Raw genomic sequence first — 21494 nt, 5'->3', positions numbered from 1 at the left:
CCGGGAGATGACCCCCCCCCCCCCCCCCCCGATGTCAACAACAGGAGACAAGGTAAATATCATGTTTTTATGCTTTAACAGCCATTAAATCGTGGGTTCCCTGTGTCCATTAGGCAGAGCAGGGAACAATGGCTGGTAAAGCATAAAAACATTCATGTCAGAACCCCTTTCACACCTCTGCATTATAGGGTTTTTTCCAATTCTATATATTCCATCTATAGCTACACAGATAGATATTTTTTTCAATACCTAGTTATACAGTTTGTATACAGAACGTCATGGACTGCTGAAGTCAATCACAGGCATAAGCGGTCCACCACAGTCTTGTGATTGGTTGTAGGTGTCAGTTTGGGAGATACGGAGCTGGAGCTGTGGGGGTCCAAATTGAATGAATATAGGATTTTCCCCCCATGGCCAGCTGTTTCAAAGTTAAAGAATAAACAACAACAAAAAATTAGGCTGGCTGTACACGAACAGGTTGGATTCTGCATGCGGGAGCCCGCAAAGGAATCGGGCCCTGACAGCAACCGGTATCCGCACGTACCTATCAGTCATTGTTGTCTGTACTGCGCATAACAGACGGCGAACGTCATCAGCAGTACAGAAAAGGCAAGTATGTGGAGTCACTGCCGGATTCATATGCCAGGAACCTGCATACTAATGGAGAAAAATCCAGATTTATCCTGTACACAGTATTAATCAGAATGCACCACACTCCAGTATCTGTTTAACGTTGGACAGCACTGCATCAGGTGTACTAGCCCTGCTACTTGGGTTTTGCAACATAACTAAAGGACTGTTCCTTACCCTCCATGTCATGTAGAAAGGCTGGAGTATGATGAACTATGTAATAAGTATATATTTGTGACAATGTGACTCACTTAAGGACAACACTTAGGAGTCATGTGCACGATTTTGTCCTACTGGGAGTCATCTATAGGTCCAATATCTGCTTCCCACTTTGTAACTTTTCTCAATTGTAACTGGATTTCGTGAGTTTAAGTATCCTTGTAGGTGGATATGAACGCTAGCTCTTCTCCTTAGGGAGAGCACCTAGAAGGTGAGTGAGGAGACTTATAAGGCCATTCATGCTCCTCTGGGTATTATGTAAATGAAGGAGATGGAATAATACCTCTGCAGCACCACCTATTGGAAAGCAGCATTCCTAAAAGTCAATGTTAGACTCTTTATACAACAACTGGCTATTGAAAGTCAAGCCAGAACCCATACACAGACAGCTGTTTTGCGGTGTTTGCCCCTTATCAGTGTGCAGTAGGCTTCCGACTTGGTCAACAAGAGGCCTGTGATGTGGGTCAGGAATGCTATCTATTCTCCTTCTGCAGTGAGCAGTGCACATGGGCCGGGAATTCCGCTTCATCGCCTATCGACAGCGCAGCACATTTGCCGGCGCACATGCGCAGTACAGACGGCCGGCAGAGCTGCAGTACAGAAGCCGCCTGCAAACGAACACACCGGATAGGTAGTAAGCAGGGGGTAACAGGGTTGGATTCTGCTGCGAGATCTCGCAGCCGGAATCTGACCCGTTCATGTGCAGGCAGCCTAACATTTTGAGGAACACTTTGTTTTCCTACACCAAGCCAAGATTGCAAAAACTCATAGGTATCAGAATGATAGCTACCTCCGCAAATGACCCCATTTAAAAAAAATACAAATCTTAAATGTATTCACTGAGGGGGGGTCAGGAGTATTTTGACCACACAGTTTCTTTTCAGGAGTGAATGCAATTGAGAGGAGAGAAAAAAACTATTAATATTTTTGCAGTAAATGTCATTTTAAAGAGTTTTTTCCCCCTATAGTGCACATAAAAATGAGGATTTGCACCCTAAAATTGATACCCGTTTGTGCTTTGCTCAGAAACATACCTATCGTGGCACAACGGGCCGAAACGGAAAAGAGCAGCCACAGGTGACTTTCAGAACAGAAATTTAGCTTGAAGGCGATTTAGGCCGCACAGCACGCTTGTAGAGCCCCTTGAACTGCCAAAACAATAGGGAACCCTTATTTTGAAAACTAGAACCCTTAATGAATTCATCTAGGGGTGTACTGCATGTTTTGACCCCATAGTTTGTGAATAAATCTAAGCAAAGCATAAGAAAAAAAAAAATTTAAAATTTTCATGGCAATTGTGTCATTTTAAAAACAGGGTTTTTTTTGTACAGCATATGAATGAAGACTTGCACCCCAATATGGATCCCCCAGTTTGTCCTGTCGTCAGAAGCATACCCATTGTAGCCCCAATCTACTTTTAGGATACATGGTTGGCCTGTAATAAAGAGCCTTTGGCTTTTAGGGCACAACTGAATAAATTCCAGGCTTTTGTGCATTGCTCACTTGTGCGGAAAAAAAAAATTGACTCCATAGAAGTAACAATGTAAACTGTGTGGTAGGTCGGAAAACGGGTAATTACAGAGGCCTGGTTGGGATGGGCACATAGGGAAATAAAACCGGGTATCCATCCTCCTCCCATGCTTGCTGCAAACCACTTTTTTTGGGGGGTATTTCTTGACCCTAGTGGTCATGATGGGGTGTAGATAGTGGCGCTCCGTGAGGCTTCGCAAGCTTGCTAAGGTGCGGTCTCACACAGAACACGCTCCTGGAAAGTGAGTGTTCCCTGGGACTTTCTGTAAATTACAGGTAGCGATCTGAATAATACGGGGCTTACACGGATGTATGTGGAATCTACTTGCGGAGGCAGATCCCAACTGTGAGCTCGGCACTGCGTACGGACGCATAATGTACTGCACATAACTGCATTCTCACACAGTACACCTTTGTTTAAATTTCCTGCTCAATCTCCTAGTGATGATGCGAGTACCAGCAGCCCATACACAATGTAGTTGCATATAGGCTGCAAGTATATCTGCGGCCATAGAGCAAAATGGGCTCTATACCTCAGATATAAGCGGTAAAATAGAACCTGCTGCGTTCTGTTTTCTGCAGGTGGATTACATAATTCCAGCCCGCTAATGTGAACGAAATTGTGTAATCCAATGCATTTGATTGATCTGCGTTAATCCAATAAAATATGATTTATAAATGGGTAAAATCATGAGAGACACTGTTACATTCATAAGGATCAATACTATAAAATGATTGTTAGACATCACGCACAGTGCATGTCATGAAATACATCCTACTGTAGCAGAATAAAAGTTTAAAAAGTCATATATAGTACCAATGAAACACTTAAAGGGGTTGTCTCGCGAAAGCAAGTGGGGTTAAGTACTTCTGTATGGCCATATTAATGCACTTTGTAATATACATCGTACATTAAATATGAGCCATACAGAAGTTATTCACTTACCTGCTCTGTTGCTAGCGTCCCCGTCTCCATGGCTCCGTCTAATTTCGGGGTCTTCTTGCTTTTTTAGACGCGCTTGCGCAGATGGGTCTTCGGCTTGGCTCGGCAGCACCGGCGTTTTGGCTTCTGTATGGCTCATATTTAATGCACGATGTATATTACAAAGTGCATTAATATGGCCATACAGAAGTGCTGAACCCCACTTGCTTTCGCGAGACAACCCCTTTAATTTATCTGGCAAAACGCATGTATACAACTCCGTAGACAGAAAAATAAAGCTACGTCTCTCTGAATATGGTAGATAAATGATTTTAGTACGCAAAAGCAGTAAAATTTTTAAATAAGCCCTATATATAAATTTGGTATTGCCATAAAATGGACTTATGTTTAGAATAGGGTTAACATGTAAATTATACAGCATGATTAAGAGTATTTGAACAATGTAAGTCGTTTTCTGCATGTGTCAACTTCTAAACCACACAATAAAAGTCATCTATACCCCAAAATTACACCTATTAAAGCGAAAGCTCATCCCACAAAAGAAAAAAAAACAAAAAAAAAAAACAGACTGTAAGGCTTGGGCTGGGTTCACACAGGGAGGAATCCCGCCGGAAACCTTGCGGTTTTGCAGCAGCAAAAAACCAAAATATTTCCGCCGGGTTTTGGAGTGGTTTGGCTTCATGCTTTTCCGTTGCGGCCAGCACTTCCATAGAGAGGAGCGCGGCCGCAACAGGAAAAAAAATGAATAGACATGCTGCACGCGGGGAATCTGTAACGCAGCGCCGGCTTCGCCGCTATGGATTGGCTGTTCCGTGTGGACGAGATTTTTGACAAATCTCAACCACATGGCTGGCTGACCCTGGGATGAGCTGCCGCAGGCGGATTTGCCATAGCGGAATTCTGCACGAAATTTTTGCAGCAAATCCGCCCTGTGTAAACCCAACCTTAGGCCCAATGTCCACACGCAGATTTTAATTATAAAATCTGCGCTTCTCCTGCATGGGAGATGTGCACGTCTTGCCGTCCATAGGGATGCATTAGCATTCTCACAGCAAATAAAAGCATGCAAATGTAATTCTTTCCCGGCGTGCGGGTTGCATGCACGGAAGAAAATCGCAGCATGCTCCATTTTCCTGTGTGTTCCGCAGCGACGGCTTCCATTGAAGTTAATGGAAGCAGTCCCCGCCGCGGCTGTCACTGTGGAGGTGCCGCGGATCCGCAGGAAAGCAGGTGATTCAAAAACCAAAAAAAGTGAACACTGTGCATGCGCCAGGCGCGTTGCCCAACGCCCCCCGGACGCATCAGCCGTGCCGAAGAAAGAAGATCTGTCCAGCTCCGAGGAGATCCGAACTGGACTCGGAAAGGTAAGAATCATTCTTTTCCTCTCCATGGCCGTGGGCACGCACAGATACCACTGCGGGATTCAGCAGTGGTATCAGTGCGTGCAAGTGGACATAAGGTCTAAGAGAGTCTAGGATGCAACTCACGTCGCACAGCACACGGGAGACTGCACACTGCAAGTTCTATTTTCACAGAGACACTCGTCTTGCATGAAAATAGGGTATGCTGCATCTCATAATATCAGTGCAAGAGAAATATCACTAACATACATACATTAAACCATTGAGAATAATGGATTACTACAATGCACGAGTTCTCTGCATCTTGCAATCGCACAAAACGTGCATGTTATTCTCAGTCGTATCAATACGACCTTTACACAACTCCATAGACTGTAAAATAAAAGTTGTCTGACCATATTTAGTTTGCTGTTGCAGAATTCCTTTTAAGTGCAAACCAATCACATCCATATCTGTGCCTTGTCATAAGTATGTATGTTGTAAGTGTATAAATATCCATGCCTCTTCAGATCTGTTCCATTTAAGCCTGACGAAGAACCCTGCGTTGGTTCAGAAGCTCGCCATTACATCATGTATTTTTGTTAGCCATTAAAAGGTATCATATCTACAAGATTACGTCGTTTCTCTTGCTGGGAACAATCACATAGGAATGTGAAACACTTAACAAAAAAGTGAATGAGAACTACACGATTCTGGAGATTCACAACTGCAAACAACCTGGTGTTGACGTCACCAGCTTACTTGCTTGGGCAAAAGAGAATAGTGAGATTCTTGTTGTGTTGCGCATAACTACACCTGTTCCCAGACAGTTTATATATAGATCCTGAGGACTCACAAGGTGAAGAGACCACAATTAAAAGCCTGCTTCCCCCCCCCCCCCCCCCTAGATCAAACACTAAAGAGAAATACTTACCGCACAGAGACCACTTGGAATTTTTTCAGAAGGAGCCTGCATTATGCTAACAAGAGTTGGAATGAGTCGCATCTGCATGGCATTCTGGCATCCCTCTATTTGAGCCAATTCCTTAAAAATGTCTTGCGCCAAAGATGCAACAACAGGATCTAAGAAACAATATATAAATATATTTTTTTTAAAATCTCAAGTGTGTGTGTAATATAATTCACAACTATAGACAATTTTTGCTACAATGCAGAAAACTTACCATTGCTGTATTTGAGGAAGATGGCAATGGTGAAGGGACAGATCTTAGATTCAGCATTTGCTGTAAAGACTGGATCCACACTGCAGACAATGCACAAAGTTTCCATTACTAAATTCAACACTTCTGAAGTGAACTGGGCTGCAAGGTGTATAAGTCCATCAACCACACTGGGCAAAAAAGGCTGAAGAACATGGGTGCTCTCTGAGATCTTCAGCTGATCGCAATACCTGATTTTAACAAAAAATAAATACATGAAAAATCATATTAATAAAGTCAGTCAATAAATATTGGAAAATCGCACAAGATCGATCAAACACACCCCCAGATAGCTCTGACAGCAGAAATGCGCACAGATGGTGGCTGATTATCATGAAGTCCGCTCACTGTTGCCTGAAGAAACTGCTGTATTAACTCAGGAGACATAGCAGCTGTGAATCGACTGGCTGCCCAGAGAGAACGTCCAAGCAGAAAGGGGGAAACTGTTTGAGAGAAATTTAAATAAAAATTAAATGCTGTGAGGTGGAGGCTTTGAACAAGACGTTAAGACTGTATAGCTAAAGAATATTACAGTCCTGATGCAATGCCAATTATTTACTATGGGCTCAAGAAAATTGTAATTGATCCCTATTAAAGAGGGTTTTCCAAGTGTAAAAAAATCTGGGCAGTGAATGGGCGGGAGGGATGCAGTATGCACCATTAGCTGTCACCCTCAGTCCCTATCCCACCAGTCTAAGAAGCAGGCACAGAGCCAGGATTTATTTTTGTTAACCCTTTCCAATCCAATTTGTATCCCGCTTTTCCTAGGGGGCTTACTCTTTATCTGCCGTTACACAACGGCGTTATCTGCTGGCTAAAGCCAGTACTGCATGAGTTGAAACGTTGGATAGGCTCCAACAGCAATATATAGTAAGAGAACCCCGACAAACGTCTTCCAACATTGGAGCTGTACAGTCTTAAATCATAATGTCTTCAGACATCAGATAGTGGATTGGAAAGGGTTAATGCTCAGAAAACCCATTTAGGCTAGTTATTCCCAACAAGGGAAATAATTGGGATTGCACGGAGTACGATTTTCTGTTCAATCAAAAATCACTTGGAAAGAATGACAGGCCTAAATTGCTATATTCTGCTGCGCTATCCTTTAATATACAGGACCCGGGCAGCAGTCCTGGTGACAGATGTTGCTGTGACATCAGACTACAGCTAGTAATTCTATCTGAAGAATGAAATACAGCTGTAAGAAGTGTAACAATTATCACCCACTCATGTTTATTATACTCTGAGTGTAAAAATAAGCATCCAATTAAAGGAAGTCTGTCAGGTAATCTAAATGCAGAAGTGTGACTGGATAAGAAATTAAATAGTACCTTTATTTTATTCAGTCCAGGCTCCCACCAAGAAATATAGTCCTAGAAAAGCTACCCACGCTGTATGCCAATTAGCTGCGGACCATCCAGTGGGCTACCTATATCTTTGGCTCTCTTCCTCCCACTTCTACAAAGAAACGACCCCCGTTTGCTCACCAACATCTCCAGCTCTGGTCGCTGAAGACGTCATGCGTGCCACATATGGTGTGCCTGTGCTGCAATGACGCAGCATGCGAGTGAAATTGTTTCTGGTTACGTGGAAGTCACAGCTCATGCACCCAATCCATCAGTGCAGTGCTGGCACATCCTACATGGAACACAAGATGTTCGCTGAAGATGCCAATCAGCAAATAAGAGGGCATTCTTTGCAGAAGACAGAGAGAGGGAGCCAAAGAGGAAGGTAAACAGCCTGAACCACTTGAGGTGTAACCACCCATTAGACGGTCTGCCGCTAGTTAGCATACAGCGCAGGAGGCTTTGCTAGGATTATCGCTCTTGATGGGAGCCTGCACTGAATAAAATACAGGTGCTGTTTTATTTCTCATCCAGTCCCATCTGACACTATATTGCATTTTGTATGGCACAAATTAGCCGACAGATTTCATTTAAGAGACTGGACAGTTGCTTTATTTCCATCTCTGCCAGCATCAGCAAATTGCATTACCCAAATATCTAAAAAGGAAAGAGGAAAATGCGGCACCCCTTTGTGTTAAAATATATAGTGGTGCTTTATTTCATATAAAAAAATAGCAGGTGCAAAAACACTGGAAACTGCACAAAAAACAGAGCCGTTTCCATGACACTTTCTCAAGCCTTCCATTATCCTAAGTTAGCTAAATGAAAACACAACATTGATGAACAATAGCCCTTATTCTTGGCTGCTTCTTGGGAGCGTGAAATATATATTTTTTACAGTCCATAAGCATACCTGAAAGATTGAGATCTGAAAGAATAACTCCAGTCAAAAAACCCGGCATATCAAATTGGACTCTTCCACTCTGAACACCCTCCGTAAGAATAGACTTCACAGAACCCAAAGCCAGCATGCAAGCTTCATGTATCTTCCACCTAAACATGTATTATAAATGCTTACTTCAAATGTGATCGAAATTTAGGCATGCACAATGTTCATTTGCAAGTCAAATATAATAAGGCTTAAAAAAAAACAAAAAAAAAAACTCTGCATGCACAGTTGTATTTTAACTTATTTGCAATACGGAGTGTAGAAAGGTGGAATGTAATTCTGAAAGAAAAAAAAAAGTCGAACTCTGAACTTTCTTGTCTTGTTGTATTACTAAATAAACAAGTTTTTTGTTGTACCTAAAGTAAAACCTCTCTCTTAAGGCCTATTTAGACAAAGATTATCGCTCAAAAGAGGTCATTTGAGCAATAATCGTTGTGTGCCTTTAAGCAAAAGCTGATCGCTCAAACGTTAATTACTTTGCACTCTGAGCGGGGGATGCAGAAGACAAGCGGGGCCGCTTGTCTTCTGCATCCAGCTGTTATCTGCTTGGAGCGCCCGGCTGTTATACAGCCGAGCACTTCAAGCGGGGTATGCAGAACACAGCTGGACCGCTCTGTTCTTCATACCATGGCTGTTCACGAAGCGCTCAACTGGTATACAGCTGAGCGCTCCATGCGGAGTATGAAGAACACAGCTGGACCGCTGTGTTCTTCATACCCTGCCTGTGTTCAGGGAGCGGGATACAGCTGAAACAATAGTATCAGCTGTATCCCGCTGTGAATTCCTGATAAGACTCATCGTTGTCTTTCAGCATGCTGAAAGACAACGATCAGCGACTGCTTAACGAAAACTGCACGATGCCAGTGCAGTTACACACAACGATTATCGCTCAAAACAAGGCTTTTGAGCAAATTTTGAGCAATAATCGTTGTCTAAACGGGCCTTCATTGGGGGACACGAACCATGGGTATAGGAGCCTGCCATGACAAAAACAGGTTGAGTCCTCATATACAGGCTATACTTGCCTACAGAAACTACCTGCCTACAGGCACTGAGCTAATCAGTTTGCAGCCCAGCAGTAGGAGAAGCCACAAAAAGAAAGTAAACAGATGTCAGAACACCAAGGAAAAGTACTTGAATTACAATGAAAAAAAAAAAGAAAACAAAGAACAGAACTTAGAATGGGCAGGTGCTTTGTCCCTCAAAAAATGCTAAATAAGATATTTTGCAGCAAGTAGAAGAAAAAAATTCTTGGTTGCTTTATTGGGACACCCTAAGGCCCAGTGTCCACGGGCAAAATAGAATAAAACTGCGCGGGTCTCCCGCATGGGTGATCCGCGCCCATTGGGAATCACTGGACAACTGCAGTTAATTAAATACCGGCGGATGTAATTTTTCTCTGGCACGCGGATCGCACGAGCAGACAACCACCCGCAGCATGCTCCATTTCGTGTGGCCAATCTCTAATAAGAACAGACAGAAACGCTCATCTCAGCATTCTGCCCACCCGACTGTTTCAGGCTTTGCTTGGAGTGGTGTAAGAGCTCCATAGCAAGTCTGTCAAACTCAATTTCACTAAGGGCCACATCAGCATTATGGTAACCTTGAAATGGAAGTTTATAGGGACTCTTTCACAGTATTTGCACTCCGCATTACGTATCTTTCTGATGAGCATAATACGGAAAGCTTAATCCTCTTTGATTTGCATTGGGGTATTCAGACATGCGTTTTTTTTTTGTTTTGCTTTCTTTTTTTTACACACATGAAAAAAAGAAAAATCGCAGCATGTCCTATTTTAGTCTATATTATGGACCGAAATTGCCCATTAAAGTCAGTGGGATTGTGTAAATATGCATAATACATGTGTATTCAGTACACATTGATGCATGAAGGTAAGAGAAATCTATGGGACATTCTTGCTTTTTTCTTTTCCGCATGTGAAACGCAGTTAACACAAGTGCAAAAAAATATAAAATAAAATACACTGCAGAGCTGCGCCACCATGGAGAGTTGCTAAAGTGGTGCGGAGGTGTGGAAGAGCACAGACTCCAAGAGGACACCCAGCTCCCTGTACCACTACTGCTCCCCTCTGTGCTGCGCTGGTTATGTCCTCCAGGGAAAGGGGGGAGACAGTGCTTTTGCGTCCAGGATCTTGCTGAGTCATATGAAATCACGTAGCGGGCTGGATTCAGCCCATGGGCCTTGAGTCTGACACATAGTCTGTTCACTGCTTGCAGATAACAGCTGAACAAGCACAGCACTCAGCTAAAACAAACGGGCAGAAGCATTCAGCTATTGATGAGGGCATCAGCACCAGGCGCCCTCCCCAATCAAAGCTTGTTATACCACAGCATTTTAATGCACCGCTGAAAACGCAGCGCTAAACACTGATAAAAATGCCTATGCGAGGGAGGCCATAGGCCCTTTTCACATCTATGTCAGAACCTCCGGCCGGAGGTTCAGTGGCAGATCCGGCTGCAAATACCGAAAAGAAAAAACAGGCAGCTGGGCAGAAAGCAGGTGGACCCCCTTATAGTCAGTGGTGTCTGCCAGGCAGTGTTTAGTTCCATCCACAGACAGAACTGTTCAATTGCAGGTGTTCCGCTTTCCTGGTCCCCGAACAGAGCAGGAAAGTGGAATTCCCAGCGCAGATGTGAAAGCACCCTTACAGTAGACTGATTCTTGCGCATTGCCATTACAAAATGCTGTAGGGAGTGCAGAACAAGAAACAAATTAAGCAGCTTACCATTGCTCTCCACCTTGACTCTTTATTTGTTCAGCCTCCTGGAAGTGACGAGTAGCCGCAGCAGCTAGTGCAACTGCACTTTCATTCTGGAATTCACTAGAAACTGCCTAGAAACCAATAATAAACAAAATATCCAAACCGTGAAAGAGCAAAGAATTGCACACTTACTTGTATACTTACTCACCAGCAGAAGATCCTGAGCTGCAATGCGGACAGTGTAAGAAAATGTGTCATCGTCTTCATCCTCAACAAACTGCTGAGGATTTGCAGTCCACACTTTTATCTAAACATAAAAATATAATGAGTAGATGAAGTGACTACAGAGTTTTCTGTCACGTGTCGCATGCCTCTTACCTGCTCTTCAGTGATTTGCACATAGAGGATAATATAATAAATCAGTTCAGGAAGGGCTTTCTTCACGGTTCCTTTGAACTTGTTCTCCAGCAGTGTGTGCACAAATTCAAATATACTAAATACCAAATTCTCAAAACCTAATACTTCACCTGTTGAAATGGAAAACCAGTTAAAGCATTACAATGCAAAACATCAAAAGCCCCCCAAAAATGTATTTGCCAAACTAAAAGTGGGAAGAAAAGAAGTTTTTTTTTTTAGGAAGGGTGTATTAAATGTAGCAAAGGACATTTATAAAAGGCATATAAAAATACACTAATTGCAGATATTAAAATTTAACATATGTAAAGCAATAGACCTATCATTTATTGCAGAGTGGGAGATATTGTTCTATAAGCTTTAAAATAAATCTGTAAGTAAGCATACCATCCGAATCCACAGGATCCTCTATTTCTTCTGTATCATTTACTTCAGTTCGAACATAGGTGCAGTTTGAATTAAGGAAATTAATATTTTCTCTGTTAAATTTACTTTACATCTATAGATCTACGCATAACTCCAGCCAAAGATTAACCTAAAGCAGCAATCATAAGTGAGTTTCATATGCCAGTGTGTAATGTGCAGGTCACGTTTTCATAATTAAGAGGATATAAAGCTGCACTCTCAGTCAATGTATTCCATACTATAGGTAGAATCTGCTGCATGGAAGAAACCATGTGCTTAGGAAAGTTCTTAACAAGTGCAGTTATGGCCTGGAGACAACAAGAAAAAAGCAGTGTAAATGTAATGCTAAATATTACAACAAGAAAAGAAAAAAAAAAAAGGTTAAAACAAAAATTGTTGGTTAAAAAGGATATTGAGAAGGCTGAACTTTTACATTTTTATTTGTTATCCGTTTTTTCTCAGAAAGTAAATGAATCATCAACTAATCTTCCCTGTGCTATTGGGGAATAAAAGCATACATGCTACCTATAAGCAGAAAGATGGTGATGGAACACTTAGCTAACTTAAATTAATTCAAGTCTCCAAATTCAGATGAATTACATCCTAGGGTACTAAAGAAAGCAAAAGAGGTAACTGCTGAGCCACTCGCCATAATCTCTGAAAATTCATAGAGAACAGAAGTCCCGAAGATTGGAAAAGGGGCAAACGTTGTCCCTATCTTTAGAAAAAGGAAAGAAGGTGGATCCAGGAAACTACAAGCCAGTGAGCCTGACTTCTATACTGGGAAAGATCTTTGAACAAATTATTAAACAGCATGTATGCAAGTACTTGGATGACAATGGAGTAATTAACCAGAGCCAGCATGGGTTTGTAACAAACAAGTCATGCCAGACAAATCTGATTTCCTGCTATGACAGAATCACTGACTGGGTTGATTAGGGAAATTCAGTAGATATAGTATATCTTGACTTTAGTGAAGCATTTGACAAAGTATTGAAAAAAAGTGACCAAATATGGGATTGACAAGGCAACTGTCAGGTGGATTCACAACTGGCAGAGTGATCATACTCAAGGAGTAATCATAAATGGCTGCACACCCAATTGGAAGAATTTGTCACGTGGGGTACCACAAGGCTTTGTCCTAGGCCCAGTGTTGTTCAATTGGGAATTGATAGGAACTGAACAAATTTGCGATGACACAAAGCTAGGAGGGATAGCTAACACTAGGGAAGAGAGGGATTCAAAAAGATCTAGAAAAGCTTGAACAGTGGGCGGCGACTAACGTATTTTTTTTTAAATTCGTTTTTTTATTAATAATCAAGTCATAAAATGCAGAATAAAAGAAAAGAAGTTTGCTTGGCACATAGTAATATGGGTATAGTCATAGTTGTAGTTAGTTGACACATTTTTTATGCTACTGTATTTCTTAAATTTCTTGGTTAATCATTTATAACAATAAACTTTTAAACTTTTAAAACAATAATCCAGATTGTCCGCCACCGTGTTTTGAGAGGAGGAGTTATATAAATTGGTGTAGAATTCTTTGAAGCAGTTTGTGATGGATGGGGCATCATTCATCTCTATTCCGCATTGATTCTTAATCTTGAGGATCGTATTAGCGTAGTTTTCGCGTTTGATAAGACTGGCGAGTAACTGGCTGGATTGGCTTCCCAATTCGAAGTAGTGCTGCTTGGCATGTATTTGGTGTCTGTGAAGGCGGGATAGACTGAGCCAAGCTATTTTATTAGCGTCTGTGGGGGCAGATATGTACATTTTCTCGGCTTCTAGGGTTTGATTTTCAATCTCTTTGTCCGCCTGGGATGTCGATTTCTTAATATGCGAGATGGCGGACTTGAGGAACCCTCTGATATAGGCCTTAAGTGTGTCCCACTTCAGAGCGGGGTGGGTGTTGTCATTATGAGCATCTAAGAATAGGGAGATGTGGAAGGGCATTTGATCGTCTGACCCAATAAGCTTGAGCTAGAATGGGTGAAGCTTCCAAGTGGGCCTTATGTTGTGTTGGGGAAATTTGAAGGTTAGCAGTATTGGGCTGTGGTCGGATATGCCTCTCGGGCAGTGTGCTATGTTTGAGAGATATACTGCCAGTTCTATGGAGCTAAATATGTAGTCAATTCTTGTCAGTGCGTTATAACCCGGTGAGTGACAGGTATATTCCCGCGTTTCGGGGTGATGGAGTCGCCAAAGATCGACCCATCCCACACTTTCGATTAGCTGTCTCAAAGGGGAGTTTAAGGTGGAAGTGGCGCTGAGGGGTACATGAAATTTGTCTTTAGTGGGGTCCATTACCATGTTAAAGTCGCCTAAGCAGATCACTCCTGCCAGTGGGTATTGGTGTGCAAACGTTATAGCAGACTGCAGAAGATGGAGATTATTGTGGGGTGGGTTGTAGATGGATAGAATGACATAGGGTTTGGCGTCTATTTCTCCGAAGATGAATATAAATCTTCCTTCGGGGTCTCTGCGGGTAGTAATAGGGTTCCAGCGCAGCGACTTGTGGATAAGCACGGAGACACCTCTAGAGGAGGAGGTATGGAAGGAGTGGGCAGTCCACTGAATCCATGGCTTTGAAAGGGCGTCTGCCTTGTCCCTAATAAGGTGGGTCTCTTGCAAACTAATAATATGTGGGTTTATTTGTTTAATATATGAAAATACTATCCTTCGCTTGAGGGTTGTACCGAGTCCCCGGACATTCCAGCTAAGACATTTTAGGGACATTACTGCCTATGTGGGTATGGGATTTAGCTATTGTACTTATGTCCATGGAGTGGGGGAGAGGGAAGGGGGTTGATGGGTATGGGGGGAGAGATAGTAACAGCGCATACCTGTAAAGAACATTAATGGAGAACAAATTACAGCAATTTAAACTATTAGTCTCTGGCATCCCGCTTAAATTATGGCGTAGATGCCAAAGAGCAACAGAACAGAAAACAATAGGAAAAGGGAAAGGGAAGAGAAAGAAAGAAACAAAAAAAAACATTTTAGCTACGATCTAGCTAGAAGTAGCAGATGTTGTACTGTTGGGGGGGGGGGGGGGGGGGGGGGGGGGGGGAGTCTCTTGATGAACTCTTAGAAGTTTGGGATTAACCGCCGGGTCCCGTTAATAACTTGAAGGTGCCACGGTCACCCTGCACACCGCCTATGAGTCGAGGGGTGTTGAGGAATGAGTCATAGCCACGCTTAAAGTTCTGCTATAGCTGTAGTAGGATCAGTCGTCCTTTGGTGTTTCGGGGTGCATGTCTAGCCACTCCAGGGCTTCTGTAGGAGAATGAAGAAAGAGCGCCTTTCCTTGGGTTACTATTCGTAGGCGAGCTGGATATGCCATTGAGTAAAGATTTTTCTTTGAATTTTCGTTTCACTTCTATGAAGGTGGCTCTTTGTTTTTGTAGCTCAGCAGAGAAGTCGGGAAATATAGAAATCGCTGTGTTATTGTACTTTAGTGGACCCTTTAGCCTGGCTTGTCGTAATGCGGCGTCTCGGTCCCTGCAATTTAGGATACTTGCCAGGAAGGGGCGCGGGGGGGCTCCTGGTTGTGGCGGTTTTGCAGGGACTCGATGGGCTCTTTCTACTGTGAAATGGGTAGAGAAGGTGTCGTCTCCCAATAGTGATTTTAACCAAGTCTCAGCGAATACTTCCGGGTGGGAGCCCTCTGATTTTTCGGGTAAGCCTATTATGCGTAAATTGTTGCGGCGCGAGCGATTTTCTAAGTCGTCTGTTTTGGACTGACAAAATTCTATTGCTCTTGTCGCTTTCTTGACCGCCGTGGTGAGTGGGCGTAGGGAGTCCTCTGCATTGGAAACGCGGTCTTCCATTTCCTGCATTCTGCCACGCATGTTCTGCAAGTCTTGCCTTAGCAAGGAGACGTCAGATTTTATCTCCTCTATTTTGTTGGTGAGAGAGGATTTGCAAGTATTGATTGCGTCTAAAAGTTGACGCATGGTGGGTTCTGGGGTTTGCCCCATTTCGTGTTCAGACTCTCTCATCTGGGCAGGTCGCGTTGCGCGCGGGGTGTGATCAGAGGTTTCAATGCGGGAGAATTCTTTTAATTTTTCGGCGGCAGTGCCGCTCTTTGCACGTGTACTCATGATAGATTTCGTTGGGTTAATGTAGCGGGTTATGAAGGTTAGCGTCGTGAAGTAGGCAGTGTCAATATTTTCCTTGTCAGATAAGGATCAAAGGTCCGTATATTGGTGTTTGTTACGATGGCCGTTGGGAGGCGATTGTTCGGCAATTCGGACTGTGGTGGCACCGGATTATCTTTTGGTCTTGGACTGGCCGCTGTAAAGGGGGAGAGGGACCACCCAAGTAAAGCGTGGCGGCCTGTCGGCTGCCAGACACAACAGCCAGTCCCCGTCGATGTAGTATGGGTTTGGAGATATGACGGTGTTCACTGTAAGGCCCTTTGTTTATCAGGTCAGTCTAGCTCAGTCCTTGCCCTCTTATATGTTGGGGTAGTCAGTCCCCTGGCTATCTCAGGGTGTAGAATGCCCTTGTAGCGGACCGTTTGGCCAGGATGCGTGGTCGCGGGAGGTCCGCGCTAACAGTCCCGGAGATTGTCCCCCAGTCCCCCACGGGTGACTTACAATTTGTTGCCGGCTCCGCAGGGCCGGGTCCGAGAAGGAGGCTCTTTCAGATGCGGAGTCTTGAGGGGTCTCGGGTGTCGCGGCTCGGTGGTGGCAAGGCGCTCCGGAGGTGAACCGCCGGGAGGTGGTCGAGTCAGCCGCGTCGGAGGCAGGGAGAGAGGTCCTCCGGTTGCAGCGCCGAGGTCGAGTCGGCACACAGCTCTGCAGTCCGCGCGTCGTGGAACGCCGGGTGCCGCAGCTGGATGACAGCGGGGGCTGCAGAGCGGCAGCACCGGCGAGCCGTGCCCACCGCCGGGTCTTCGCGGCAGCGGCGCCGACACAGAGGCGCTCCGCGTCTCACTGCAGGGGAGATGGGCGCTCGGCAGCTGAATGACAGCGGAGGCTGTAGAGCGGCAGGACCGGCGAGCCGTGCCCACCGCTGGGTCTTCGCGGCAGCGGCGCCGACACAGAGGCGCTCCGCGTCTCACTGCAGGGGAGATGGGCGCTCGGCAGCGGCCTCCAGGCAGAGCAGAAGAAGCGCCCAGGCCCGCCGCGGGCTCAGCTGGGACCGCGCACCCCTCAGCGCGGAGCGGGCGGCAGGAAGTTACGGGTAAGCGGCAGCAGGACGGCCGGAGTCAGCAGGTGAATCGCCGCTCTCGTCCCACTCTCGCAACGGCAGTCCAGCTCCGGAGGTGAAGGAAGTGGAGCGTCCCTCCTCCCAGGGACGAGGTCAGCGGCTTCGGTGAGGGGGAATCGCCTCCGCCTGGGTCCCGGTCAGACGCGGACCCCCGGAGACAGCAAGGGGGGAGCCCCGATGTAAGTAGGGTGATGGGGTCAGCTACGGGCGCCAGCAGGGTCTTTTCACTGGGTGGTTAAGGAGAGGTAGCAGGTCGGCAAAGCTCCAGGCAGTCAGCAAGGTGGGTCGGCAGGTTAGGCGGGAAACTGAGCGCGGGAAGGTGGCAGGGCGTTGGCGCCGTTTCTCTCCCGTCTCAGTCTGCGGCCCAATTATGTATTTCAGGAGGTTATAATCTTCTTCAATTACGGTCCAGCTTGTCCATTAGGGTTTAGGGACCCGTTGGTGTTCTTTTGGGTGTTCAGGTTCTGGTAAGAGCAGGGTTTTGTGCGGATTTTGATGTCCCCCCTGGGGAGCTCTCCTTACATGCGACTCTCCATGTCGGTCGCTGGCCACGCCCCTCGCGACTAACGTATTTAATAGGGAGAAAGTCCTATATCTGGGCAAGAACATTTTTTAAAAAGCACTTACAGAAGGGAAGGAATTGAAAAAAACTTATACTAATAGATCACAGATTTAACATAAGCATATTTTGCACATGCATTTAGTTTGCACGAAAAAAAAAAACACACAGCATGCTTTATTTTCCTCTGTATTTGTGCAGGGAAAAAGCATATATTAAGCCAATTACACCAATTGACCGTTTTAGTGAATGGGAGCATGGTCACGTTTTTTTTTTGCGCACGCAAATGTGCACTATATGTGCACGCAAAGAGTACAGTAAAACACAATGCCCATTGTGCTGATGCCCTTAACCCTTTCCAATCCAATTTGTATGCTGGTTTTCCTAGGGGGCTTACTCTTTTTCTGCAGTTATACAACAGGGCTATATACTGGCTAAAGCCAGTACTGCATGAAGTGACACGTTGGATAGACTCCGACAGCAGAGAGGCTGGCAATATACAGTAAAAGAACCCTGAGGCCTCATGTCCACGGGGAAAATCAGACCCGCTACGGATTCTCCATGGAGAATCCATAGCGGGTCCCTCCTGCCCCGCGGACATGAGGGCTGAAAATAAGAATAAACTTACCAGCAGCGGACCGTGCAGATCTTCTCCTCTTTGCGGCCGGATCTTCTTTCTTCGGCCGGCGGATGTGCTCGGCACGCCGACAGCGTGCCGCACGCATGCGCCGGCCCGAAGAACGAAGATCTGCACAGCCCGCTGCGGATAAGTTTATTCTTATTTTAGGTCTCCCGCGGATCCGGACAGCTTCCATAGGCTTCAATAGAAGCCTGCGGGAGCCGTCCCCGCGGGAGACCTGCACCTAAATGAAGCATGTCCATTTTTTTTCATGCTCCATATTTTTTTTAATTCACTTTTATTGACCATCCGCGGGTATTTATCTACCCGCGGGTGGTCAATGCATCCCTATGGGGTGCGGATCCGCGTGCAGGAGAAGAGTTAAAATCCGCTGCGGATTTTAATTCTTCTTTTCCCCGTGGACATGAGGCCTGACAGAGATGTCTTCCAGCATCGGAGCTGTACAGCCTTAAATCATAATGTCTTCAGAGGTCAGACAGTGGATTGGAAAGGGTTAAGCCTGTGTGACACCGGCCTAACTCTGCATTTAAATAACACAAAAGTTGCTTCCAGTAGCTGAGCACAGACCAGTCAGGGGAATCTGACCTCCTCACCCCCATCCAGGACAGTGAAGTCCTCTCCCCACTATAACCTCAGGCAGATCCAGTTTGTGCTGAGAGGACCACATGGCCTGCAGCAGCCATTACACCCAGCAGGAGGAATCACCCCTCCCCCTCAGCCACCTCTTACAGTATTGCTGGAGCAGCTGCAAAACAAATCGCACTAAAACCCTGGGTGATCCCTGTCACAGCACCACCAGACTCCCAGAGGAAGCCCCACCTAAACTTTACATCAGCAGCTGCAGTCTGGGGAAATATACAAGGTACAGAAAGTTAAGAGAGGTCACATACCTGCTGTGCTGAATCTGCAGAGCATTGCAACATTCCTACCAGATCTTCACATCAAACTTTAAATCTATCAGACACTAGTTACCAGCTCCTTACCTAAAAACGGAACTCTGCTGCCACATAGTGGTCAAACCTTAAGTGACAAGGCAAAACTAGAGGAGGAAGAGATGCTCGACTACCAATTTTCTAAATAATAGAAATATAGTCTATTCAGAGGTGGGGAAACCCCGTGTGCCTGCATTTTAACGAAACGCTCCCCACATCACCAGAAAACAAGAGAGAGTGAATTATCTAAACTCTGGAAGATCAAGGGTATAAAAATCCAATCAAAGCTAGCCAGGCACAAACTGGTCTGAGGAATTTGGAAATTACCTCAAAGTGCATTGGGCGAACTTCCTTGATGACAATATAGCACACATAGAAGACACCGCCCTCTTTTGGGCGACATCAAAACCTGTAATGCGAGGCCATATAATGAACTACCGTATATACCGGCGTATAAGGCGACGGGGCGTATAAGACGACCCCCCAACTTTCACCTTATACGCCGGTAATACAGTGGAGAAAAAAAAAAAATCATTACTCACCTCCCCCGGCGTTCTGACGCGCTCCGGCAGGATGACGCTCGCTCCTCGTCCCCGGCGCAGCATTGCTTTCTGAATGCGGGGCTTGAAATCCCCGCCTCCAGAAAGCTAATACACACGCCGTCAGCCAGTTACAGCCATTCAATGACATCATTGAATGGCTGTGATTGGCTAAAACACACGTGGCTTCAGCCAATCACACTATTCAATGACATCATTGAATGGGTGTGATTGCTAACACACGTGCGCCTTCAGCCAATCACAGCCATTCAATGCTGTCATTGAATGGCTGTAACTGGCTGACGGCGTGTGTATTAGCTTTCTGGAGGCGGGGATTTCAAGCCCCGCATTCAGAAAGCAATGCTGCGCCGGGGACGAGGAGCGAGCAACATCCTGCCGGAGCGCGACAGAACGCCGGGGGAGGTGAGTAATGATTTTTTTTTTTTTACACTTTTTTTTTTGTATTATCGGCGTATAAGACGACCCCCGACTTCAGAGCAGATTTTTCGGGGTTCAAAAGTCGTCTTATACGCCGGTATATACGGTATACCTCATATAAACGAAAAACAAACAAGACAGCAGTTCTCCAAATTACAACATAACTTAACACTGGTACAAAGAAACTTTGCACAATCCCCATCCCAACAGAACAAAAATATATACCATCAAACAAAACAAATTCTTGAGTCTCATGTCCAAAGCCAGGCTCTCTGGCTCACAAAAATGGATCAAAATAAGTTTTACCGACAAGCCAATAGGCCGGGTACTCTTCTGGCACAACTGGCAAGCATGCAATCTAAAAGAGGCCACATAGATACTTGTCTCAAGGTTTTAGTGTTTGTTCTCCGGTCAAGAGGAAACAGAAAATATCCTAGTTGACTACTTTGAAGACCTTTATCGATTGCCCCCAACAGACATGACTAGAATTGAGGACTGGCAAAAATCACTGCCGCTATCAACACTTACTGACGCACAGAGAGCGGCTCCGGAAGGGGCGGGGGGGGAATAACTAACATTGGATGCATACTACATAAAAACACGCATGAGGTGCTATTGATAGGAGAACTACAAGCCAAATATCCGCAGGACCCCATTACTTTTTTCCCGTACCTACAGGCAAGGAGCTATGTGGACAAAGTATTGACGAGGAGTCAAGCCAGTCACAATTAAAAGAATCCTACCAACACACACAGACATACGACTAAAGTCTACCACTTCTTAAAACATACAAATAGATTACGAAGCTTCCAAAACAGCACTCACCAAATGGATCATAGATATTCCTTAGCTGCCAGTACCACAACTACTAAAAGCTCTAAAATATAGCCTGCGTTCCCTCCCCTTGAGCAAATATGTCGAGATGAACTTACAACTCTACCACAGAGCATATATAACCCCCCAGCAAGGCCACAAAATTGGAATATATCCCGATGACCGCTGCTGGGAGGTGGGGGCGGGCCTCTGCCACTGTCTGTGGGATTGCGCTGTGGTCCAAAGGTTCTGGGCCAGGGTGCATCTCTTTACTAACACAAACCTAACTTTGGGAGCTTCATTTGATCCAGTATGGGCAGTTTTTGGATATATAGACCTGGGCAAACTAAGGAAGTTGAAAGCTCCTACATTTGGTGGCTATGGCCGGGGTCAAAACAATCTTACAGACGTGGATCGACGCAGCCCCCTCCCTCCTTTCAGACTGTTTCTGGAGAAACTCTTCTTCCTTATGCGAATGGACTGGGTGGAGGCCTCCCTCCAGAGGAAGTCACAAGTGGAGAGGTTCTTTGAGGTATGGGAAAGCTTTATAGACCTCCTACCAAACAGAGTGAAGAGGGCCATAGAGGAATCATTTACAAGTCCATATGGTATGTGAAAGATCCATATCCGGGGACCAC

General features: G+C 45.1%; 1 protein-coding gene across 1 annotated transcript in view; it reads right to left on the bottom strand.

The window, feature by feature from the left end:
* IPO9 (importin 9) overlaps window positions 1-21494 on the bottom strand; it is a 62685-nt gene that overhangs the window by 27650 nt on the left and 13541 nt on the right. Inside the window, exons 8-16 of the mRNA XM_066609343.1 lie at window positions 11926-12026; window positions 11701-11759; window positions 11278-11426; window positions 11108-11206; window positions 10924-11030; window positions 8142-8281; window positions 6166-6325; window positions 5847-6073; window positions 5597-5745 (exon numbers count right to left, since the gene is read on the bottom strand). Of these exons, the coding sequence (XP_066465440.1) occupies window positions 5597-5745; window positions 5847-6073; window positions 6166-6325; window positions 8142-8281; window positions 10924-11030; window positions 11108-11206; window positions 11278-11426; window positions 11701-11759; window positions 11926-12026 (1191 nt within the window). The remainder of the gene's footprint in view (window positions 1-5596; window positions 5746-5846; window positions 6074-6165; window positions 6326-8141; window positions 8282-10923; window positions 11031-11107; window positions 11207-11277; window positions 11427-11700; window positions 11760-11925; window positions 12027-21494) is intronic.

The sequence above is a fragment of the Eleutherodactylus coqui genome, chromosome 1 (assembly GCF_035609145.1).
Source record: "Eleutherodactylus coqui strain aEleCoq1 chromosome 1, aEleCoq1.hap1, whole genome shotgun sequence".
NCBI lineage: Eukaryota > Metazoa > Chordata > Amphibia > Anura > Eleutherodactylidae > Eleutherodactylus > Eleutherodactylus coqui.
The sequence above is the reverse complement of the archived record's forward strand: the minus strand, read 5'-3'. Positions and strand labels throughout refer to the sequence as shown.